This window comes from Sinocyclocheilus rhinocerous, unplaced genomic scaffold (assembly GCF_001515625.1).
Source record: "Sinocyclocheilus rhinocerous isolate Xijiao unplaced genomic scaffold, SAMN03320098_v1.1 scaffold453, whole genome shotgun sequence".
Lineage (NCBI taxonomy): Eukaryota > Metazoa > Chordata > Actinopteri > Cypriniformes > Cyprinidae > Sinocyclocheilus > Sinocyclocheilus rhinocerous.
The window spans coordinates 1,483,492-1,493,490 of NW_015655565.1; the positions used below are offsets into that span (position 1 = coordinate 1,483,492).

Consider the following 9,999-nt stretch of genomic DNA (forward strand, 5'->3'; position numbering starts at 1 on the left):
AGGAGAGTAAATAACTATTTTCATTTTTGGGTGGAACCTTAAAGGTGCATTTAGTCATTTTTTCCTTAGTAAAAAATTTGAATAGTTTTTTTTAAATATTATTTGTACTCAAATAAGATGAAGACTCGAGTCATATCAGTAGCCTCATAAAATAACGATATAATAAAATTCTAATAAAAAAATAATAAAAATTTTGCTCTCACAGAATAAATTAATCCTAACCTAAAACGACTATGAATAGGGTATTTCTGTATTGTTCATGGAAAACGTTTGCATGATAATACATCCACACCACTAGGTGTCAGTATAACTGATGTATCATTCACCAAAACATAATCAACTGAGTGCACCGTTAATTAAAAACATGTTGGTTATTCAAAGTTGCCAAAATCGTCTTTTGAAGTGGCACTACATTTTTAGGTAGACGAACTACGTTATGCGTTCATTTTTACAAACCTAGGGACAAAGTCAAACCTGCAAGAAATTTAACGAAGAAAATGCACACCAACATCATACTAGAGAGTTGTGGGTGGTTTCCTGGGTGGTTGTTTAATAGCCCAAGTCAAAATCGCTCGCATCTCTCCTTCAGTGCAAATCTATGGGATTCTTTCATTGCTTCATCATCATCCTTCAAACACATTGTAACAAAAATGGTAATGAGCATAACTCTCCTTAACAAGCTGCATGGAAACATAACTAACTTCAGTTTGGGCTGGTAATTATGAAACACAGTCCAGCGATACCTTGCGGTTATCTACGGGATGTTAAAATCACAATGTTAACCTTGCTCCGAGAGGACTGCGTGATTAATATACCAGCCTGGCTGAAACCAGAGTAGGTCTGCAGCCAGACAGAGTTGGAAGCAATTTGAACACAATGCTTTGAAGAACTGAACCCGATACAGCTGAAGTATAAGGGCACCCTGAGCCTGCATCTGTGGACAAATCAAATCAGATGTGAGTGACAGGCTGCAGTACTGCAGAAGCAGACCATTATAGTGTTTTGTTACCCTTCAGTCTGATCAGCAGAGCGGGTTAAATTGGCCGCAGTTTCTCCATACTCTCGAAAGCAAACACGTCTTAAACCTCCAGGTAGCTGCATACTGCGTTGCCTTGTATGAATATGGCCTTTCACACAGAGAGGCTGATGGTGGTCTAGGGGTAAACGGTTCAACTGGATCTCTCTCTGTCATTCTAATGATTTATCTGTTGATGAGCTCTGTCAGGGTATATGAGCCACAGGCAAAGCCCATCGCATTCGTCTGACCGCAGACTCATAAAATATCTATATCATTAGCCATTACAGTACTCACAAATGAAAACCGGTTTTGTATGTTTCAGCTTTTGTGGTTCTTGAATGCTCGGATCATAGTCGCACAAAGACATTAAGCTTGATTCTTCTAATGAAATTCAGGAAGCACTGATGAATCGAAGTCTTAAACCACCTTGACCACGACTCCTGAACAAATCTGATTTGAGACATTAGCAATTGTATCACAGACGTACGTGTAGCATGTGGGAAGTGAGTCTGTGTAGACGTGTAGCATACTGTGGTTTGCCAAAATAGGGTTTGTGAGGGAACTGCAAGTGGTTTTTGAGTTAATGAAAAGCTAATAATTAATTTAGTTATAAAAATTACAATAATTAAAAAAATCTAAATTAATCAAAACAATTTATTTGTTTGCCTGCATGTCATGTGACCATTAACCAACATCAGAGAACTGTAAACATGGGAACGTGTTGTTCAGTCATTTAAATATTAATATAAAATCTTGGGGTACTTCAAGTAAATATTTCAGGTCAAAGGGGTTTGGCTGGCAAATAACGTTTAAGAATTTCAGCTGTAAGGAACTACTGTACAGTACTTGCTTGACATGAAAAATATAAAAAGAAACAAGAAAGGGAATGTAGGGAAAACATGAAGAAATGAATTCACAATGCTTGTTGTGCTACCAAAAATGTTAAATTCTGTTGTCATTTACTCACTGTCATGTTGTTTCAAATCTGTATGACTTTCCTTCTTTCTTCAGTCGAACACAAAAGCTACAATGAATAGGGGATGGGGCTTTTAAACTTCAAAATGAATGCAAAAGCACCATAAAATCATCCTAAACATGCGTGAATTTATTCACATATACATTAACAAATTCTGCTCACTAGTTTTTACTGTGTACTCTGAAATCCACATCTGATGATCTGATGAAAACAGTTAAAATGAGGGTCATAACATTGCTGTAAAATACATGAATATTTATCATAATCCAACACAGAGGAACATTTACTTTTTCATGGAATTAGGAAATATTACAGTGCATCTAACAAAAATACTGTTACATGTACATATATACAGACAAAATAGCAAAAAATAAAAAGTTAAAACACTGAAAGTGACAATTTCACAGCTTCCTACTGTATATGTACAATTCTGTACAACAAGTGTAAATGTACAACAGATCGCGATTACATTTTCCCACAATGCATTCAATATTATTAGCAAGCTAAGAAGACATCAATATCCTCACCTTTAAGGAATTACAAACAGGTTCAAATCCTGCACCCGTAAAACAAATTCTCTGAGACACTCAGGAAACTACTATAGAGCTTCCTGTCTCTTGAACTTTTAGTGGAACACCGACAAAGTGCTAAACTGGTTTTATGTTCTTCAGTCTAAAGCTGCCAGCCACCTTCTCCCATTGTAGCTCATTCATCACACAGATGCTGCAGTTTAACCAGTCATATAAAGCACTGTGATGGAGAATGACCTTTCATAAACGTGCAGCATATTATAGGTGTCTCAAATGTGCCTTAATTTCTCCTCTCCTCACTATACAGAGTGGTGGATAGTGGATAGGAGAATGAGAAGAATTTCGGGGAACAGACGGCAGTCTAAAATACCTCCTCTTCTTCAGCTTCACATCCGTAGTCTGTAAAGAGAAAGGTTGTCATGAATTCTGTTGTTTCTGGATACATGTTGAAAAAAGAGAACGGTAAAGATTAGATCAAACTATATTGGTAGACTGCTGCTAGGACACTACTGTGATAAGCAACTATTTGTAGATGTATGACTTGCAGAGGAGAAGAGATAGGAGCAGTTTATCAAGATGATAAACACTTCAAATGTAGTCTGCCACGAATGCTAGAGAGTTACAGCCCACTTAGCATTACACAATTTGTCAAAATGTGAGTCAAAAAAGAGTCAGACCTTGGAACTAATCTAGTAAACTCTTTGAACTCTTTGAACCCTTGAGCCGTGACTTCATTATCCTTGTCAGCGACATGACTACAATCCACTGTGACATACTGACCATTTCCACCTATCAGCTCCATGGCGCTAATGCAAGACACCTCCGCCTCTTCCTCATTCTCCTCTTCCTCCTCAGCGGGTTCATCATATGCCACAGGCCCACTTTCCATCACGGGGGGAAGGGTGGGAGCTGGAGGGGGCAACATCATGGTGATGTTGGGAGTGACCTGAAATAGATCATGTTTTAGAACAATAATAGACAACATATTAGTTTATAAACTAACAATGCTTCCGTGAAATTCTACTGTCAGATATAAAATGTGCTTGCGCTGGTGATGCCGGTTCTAATCTGATCTGCAATGTGTCTTGATCCCATTTAACACACTGAATTGTGGTGAACATGTGGGTAATGTAGATTTGAATCTGGCCTGCAACATGTCCCGATCCTGTTTGCCCCAAATAATTTTCATAATAATATTCAATATGCTGATTCTTAGTTAGCACCATAGTGTGGTGACTAGCAAATATGCTTCTGACATGTTAAATCATGGTGCTCATGTGGGAAATGCAGGTTTGAATCTGGCCTGCAACAAGTTCCGAGCCCATTTCCTGTTTCTCCCAAATAATTTCTATAATAATGTTAAAAAAACTGATTCTTAGTCAGCACCATAGTGTAGTGGCTAAAATATGTGCATCTAACATATTAAATCTGCTTATATGGGTAATGCAGGTTTGAATCTGGCCTGCAACAAGTCCTGATCGCATTTCCCTACTTTATCCTCAATAATTACCATATTAATTTAAAGGCTATTTTTTAGTCAGCACCATAGAGTAGTGGCTAGCATACATGCATCTGACATGTTGAATCATGGTGCTCATGTGGGAAATGCAGGTTTGAATCTGGCCTGCAACAAATCCTGATCCATTTTTCACAAATATTTTCCATAGTAATGCTCAATACTGATTCTTACTCTGCACCATAGTGTAGTGGCTAGCGCATCTGACATGTAGAATCATGGTGCTTATGTTGGAAATGCAGGTTTGACTCTGGCCTGCAACTTGTGCTGATTCCCTTCCCTTAAAAAACAACAACTAAAAATAGTGAAACTATACAGTCGAGGAAAAAACAAAGATTAAATCGAAAAGAACGAGCCCAAGTGAATTAGGGCTACATTTCCCAGCAGGCATCTGTGTAAGGAAGTACAGCTCAGGGGAAGCAGAGGCCTAAATCAATTATCATGTTGTGAAAACTGGAGGAAGAGCATGAAAGTCTCAGTGGTAATTATAGCACAGACTTGCCGCTGTACCGTGAGGCCACTCTTCAGGCAGTGCCAGTTAAGGGGAAACAGCAGCAGTGGTGTTCTTGTAATAGGGGCTGCCAAGCTTGGCAAACGCCTAGAAGACTCCCTGCAGCTCACCTGTAGGTTACACCCAGAGTGAGTAACCCGGGCTGGGATCACAGAGACAAGCAGAGGCCTAATGGCTAGAGAATCTGGGCTGGGGCATTAATGATCTCATTAGGAACAAGAAAATTAAGAAAAAGATAGATACAATTCCAGAACTTTTCTGTTTAATGCTTCTATTTCATTCTACAATTTATTAGTAGTATTTATGACATCTGAACTAAGACCCCTTATGACCCCAGAGAATGCTCTGCTCTTGTTTTGTGGGAACAAAGGGAGAACGGCTAATGTTTCTTTGTTAAGAATGACTCTCCTCTGAATCTCTCTGAGAAAGGCACAATACATTATATAATACTGATTTATTTCAGAACATATTGGCAGCAACCTGGATGGGACAGCGGGGGGCTTCATTGCGAGAGCAAAGTTGACCCCTGCAATCATTTTGTGCGTGATTTTTCCCCCACAACAGCTTTTTTGTCTGTTTGTACACGTACTTCAGTATGGTTGACTTCAGGCCACGTTGATGCTTAATCAAGCCTGACTATTTTGAAGAGAGACACTAAGACCCAGTGACCACAGAGGCAATCCATCAACTTGGCTTGAACATTATCACAAATATTGACTTTCAATTAAATGTATATGCCATATTTACCCTGTATTGTGAAATATGCTGGTTCGCTATTTATTGCCGTGACATTTAGCATTGAAGTATTTGATTATCGTGATGGATTTATCACTGAAGTCAAGTAGGGTTAATCAAGTGAATTTAAGCTGATATTCATGAAATATTGTTCATTAGGTCAACAAGAAAACAGACCACAAACAGGTCTGCACTGAGATGCCATTCAGTAATCACATTAGATCTTGGGTTATGAAATGAGGTGCAGAGTTCAAAAACAGAAGAGAAAATTCTTGCCATATATTTGGTTTTTAATGTCCAGGGCTGTACGTCCAATCGAATTGGTTGCAACAAGAATAACCATGGTAATGTACCAATGCACCAATGTAAAATAAACTTTTAAATGGAAAATAAAATATTAACAGTAATAATAGAGGGCTCTCATTCAACCTACCGGTTTGGCTGCTGTCCTCTTCTTCTTGGGAGTGGACGATATTAAGGGGCGGAGTCTAGAGAAAGCAAGGCAAAAAGGTAAAAAAATTGTTTAGTGAATCTTCAGTGGCCTCAACCATCTTCAGAGCAGCTTACACATTGACATGAACTCATAACCGGCCTAATTTTCCTTCTAATAATATGAAAATATGAAGCATACTTCCTGCCCCCTCTTTTACTCCCACCCAACAGCAGATTACTGAGGCATATCTAAAGCAATAGATTCACACTGAGACCTGCACTACTGGGGCTAAAGAAGCCCTGTGGCGCTGATGAAATCCTTAGCTTACACTTCCCGGTGACTGGATTTAAACATCAAACACCAGCACTATTTTGGGCTAATATTAAAGAGACCAGTATAAAACATTAATTAGTTTGATGGGGGAAGGAGAGAGAGGAGGAAGGGAACTTTCTGAAATGAGAATGACCTTGATCTGGCTTCATGTTAGTCCAGTGAAAACCGAGAAGACAGACTGCTATTTATGTCACAATTATGATGAGCTGATTTAGAGCTAAAGTGGTACAAATGTAGTGAAATTTTTAGTCTACTTCACGATTTTTATACATATAAGAGAGAACAAGAATATACCTGCACTACTGGGGCTAAAGAAGCCCTGTGGCGCTGATGAAATCCTTAGCTTACACTTCCCGGTGACTGGATTTAAACATCAAACACCAGCACTATTTTGGGCTAATATTAAAGAGACCAGTATAAAACACTAATTAGTTTGATGGGGGAAGGAGAGAGAGGAGGAAGGGAACTTTCTGAAATGAGAATGACCTTGATCTGGCTTCATGTTAGTCCAGTGTAAACTGTGGAGAGAGACTGCTATTTATGTCACAATTATGATGAGCTGATTTAGAGCTAAAGTGGTACAAATGTAGTGAAATTTTTAGTCTACTTCACGATTTTTATACATATAAGAGAGAACAAGAATATACAGGCAAGTTAGTTGAGTACAAAATAAGTATATATATAATAATTATATGATACATTTAAATTGTATAGCACTTTTCGTAAATAAAATTATAAAGCAAGAGGAAATAATGTTAATATATTAATATGTTAATATATTAATCACAATGATAATAATCATTATATTATTCATTCTATAATACATTTGCATAGCACCTTTTACACAAAATGCAACTCAAAGTGGAGGAAATATTATCATCATCATCATTATTAATAATTAATAACTTATAATAATAATTTCCTCAAAAGCTAACATAAAAAGATATGTTTTCACCTGCTTTCTGAAAATGTGAATATTTGTAAAAAGGAGGCATAATGTCTAAAAGCAGTTCTACCCGATCTTGTATGGTTCACATTACAGTATGCCAAAAATAGACTTTGATGTGCAAGGTGTCTTTGAATGCCGAAAGGTTCACCTGAATGTGCTAGAACGACTGTGCTTAAAAAATTGCATTATAACTGGGCACTCATTTATACAATAATGTGCAAAACAGCACTGACTGTTGATAGAAAGTTGCCTCCAAAAGATTTAGGGCGCTTTTACAGTGAATACCACTGAAGATGCAAGCCAAAAAATCCACACATTTTGGAAAGCTTTACTAAGACAGACATGAATGGTGTAAGCTCTTCATTCTGTTATGTTGCATATACATTCTAATGTCTTACTTTCTGGTATACTTGTAAAAGTATTGTTGAACGCTGCATATGCAAATACAGCTTTCACATATTGTTGAACGCTGCATATGCAAATACAGCTTTCACATAGTCTCAATATTGTCTGAATACACAGAACAACCCACACACACACACACACACACACACACACACACGCACACATGCATGCATATAAACACAAAGTAAAGTGCAGAAAAGCTGGGCAGTGACTGTGCCTCCCTGGTGAGATCTCCCTACGGACTTAGTGAGAGCACTTTCTTGGCCGATAAGGGAAAGTGCTGCTAATTAATCTGCTTAAGGAAGAGAGGAGGAGGAGGAGGAGAGAAAGAGTGAGCGAGAGAGAGAAAGTACATGCTGAGAAAGGGGCTTCCTTTGTCGTTACTCATTAGGAGTGGCGGCCTACATTAGCCATCTGCAGCATGCTGGCCAGACAGAGCCCAGTCGAGTCTGTTCTGGCCAGATCTGCTCCATGCACCAGTGTCCTGGCCCTGGCACACATCCTCAACATAACTCCAGCATTAGGATTATCCAACACATTACTGGAAAACACAATCACCCCCGAGCGGCCTCGCAGAGCGAATAGTCTTGGGAAGAGGCGCAGATCTACAACCCGAGTGTGACTAATACACTTACAAATCTTCAGCCATGGAAGTGAAATGGCCTCCAGTTAAATCTAGAGCTCATATTGTGCATCGGATGCCTCTGCTTGCAGGGATTGAGAAACGTAGATAATCTTATAATACCGAATGCACGAGCTCAGCTGAAGTGAGTGAGGATGCTGCTAAAAATGAGCCAGGCAGAAGACCTGAACAGAGAGTTCAGAAAGCTTGTTTTCTTTCTTCATAGGCAAGTCAAAAGCCCAAAAAATCACTTTCTTATTTAAAAGTTCTCCTTTTGCCAGTAAAAAATATCTAGATATCTATAAAACAAGAAATATTAAATTGAGAAGCAAATTATGTAAAATAAGACTTTTTTTCAGAGAATATATTTTAAAATATACAACTTTATTTTTTATACCCCACTGGCAAATGTTTTTTCATTCTTTCTCATTTTAAACAAATTCACGTTTTAATTTAATGCTTAAATGCTAAAAACAAGAAAAAAAAACTGTTTACCACAGGTGTAAGGAAAATAAACTTCAAGATATATTCTCTGTAAACAAGTCTTAATTTCTTATATAATTTTGCTGTGTGGAATCGACTGAGCTGTAACTGGGTCCTCGAAACACTACAGTAAAGAGCATCTGCTAGAAAAGTAAACTAATTACTGTTATTTACCTAGTTTTAAAGGTGCTAAAAGGGATGTTAGCCGCTTCACTAACTTCCACCACTGAATTAGATCACCCATCTCTACAAATGATCCATTATCCATTATTAATTATCCATATAGACGTCCTGTCCTCCAAGCCCAATGTCAGCTAACCTGGCTGCTCAAAATGACTGACAGGTAGAGAAAGCGTGCAGACCAAAATTTTTGGTTAGATTCATTTTTGCCGTTCACATGGGCTGTCATGGAGAATATCAGTTTAATATATAATAATAAGCAGCTTTGAGTAATATCTGTCAGAGAGTACTGTGTCCATGTAGCATGTTAGTCCATACAGCAAGATTCACTTTTCTAAATGCATCCTTTACTCCCCATAACATAACTTATAACAATGAGGTTGTTTCAAACAGTAGGCACCAAAACTGAATCCTTGTTTTAACCAAAATCTAAGACAGCACTAAATATTTTAAATGTATTTTATTCCATATGGCACGTTTCCACAGTTATTAACACTGTAAATCTATTTTTTTAATATTTTCATTTAAAAAAAAAAATTATTCTTATTTATTTATTTTTTATAATGTCACTTTGGAATTTATTTACAGAAAAATAGTCAACATTGATGCTCGAGTATTTCTTATACAACGGCTGAGGGGGTGCCAACAAATTTGGCATTTTTCTCTCTTCTGACCAATGTAATCAATCTCTCAATATTTCTTCCTATTTTGTAAAGTCATAGATACGCTATCATGGATTTATTCCTTTGATATTAGAGCAAATGGGAATGTAAAAAATTTCACAGAAGGCGTAGAAAAAAATATCTGCAAAAATGGCCATCGTGGCATGCCCCGGTTAGAACAAAACTTAAGGTGTATTCACACCAGGAAAGTCCGTTAGTTCACTTGCTTTGGTCCGGACCAAATACAACGTTGATTTTTTTTTTTGTCTGGTGCGGTTCGCTTTCACACTGCCCTTTTTTGCAAGTGAACCAGAAATTGTAAACAAAACCACACGTGTGCTAATGTCATCCATTCATTGGACAGAAATTCTCAAGCAGGGAAAAACAGGAAGTGCAAAAACAGGCGAATCATGGAGGTCTTGAACAGGAGCGCTTCACAAAAATGCACCGAAACTCAGCGAATGTTTTCCTTACAGACTTGATGAATATATCTATAGAAAGCGTTAAATGACTACAAAACAAAATAATTCAAATCCAAAACCTCTTATTATTATGTAATCCGTAAAGATGCATTTCTTTCTAAAGGCACGTCCAATGATGAGATGGCGAGTCAGGATCATCAACTTCATAGCGACACTGACTCATA

General features: G+C 37.7%; 1 protein-coding gene across 2 annotated transcripts in view; it reads right to left on the minus strand.

The window, feature by feature from the left end:
* Positions 1-1,777: 1,777 nt before the first annotated feature.
* brf1b (BRF1 general transcription factor IIIB subunit b) overlaps positions 1,778-9,999 on the minus strand; it is a 70,545-nt gene continuing 62,323 nt past the window's right edge. For both annotated transcript variants that reach the window (XM_016525466.1, XM_016525465.1), the window contains exons 17-19: positions 5,720-5,774; positions 3,305-3,470; positions 1,778-2,923 (exon numbers count right to left, since the gene is read on the minus strand). In XM_016525466.1, coding sequence (XP_016380952.1) covers positions 2,886-2,923; positions 3,305-3,470; positions 5,720-5,774 — 259 coding nt within the window. In that variant the 3' untranslated portion in view covers positions 1,778-2,885. The remainder of the gene's footprint in view (positions 2,924-3,304; positions 3,471-5,719; positions 5,775-9,999) is intronic.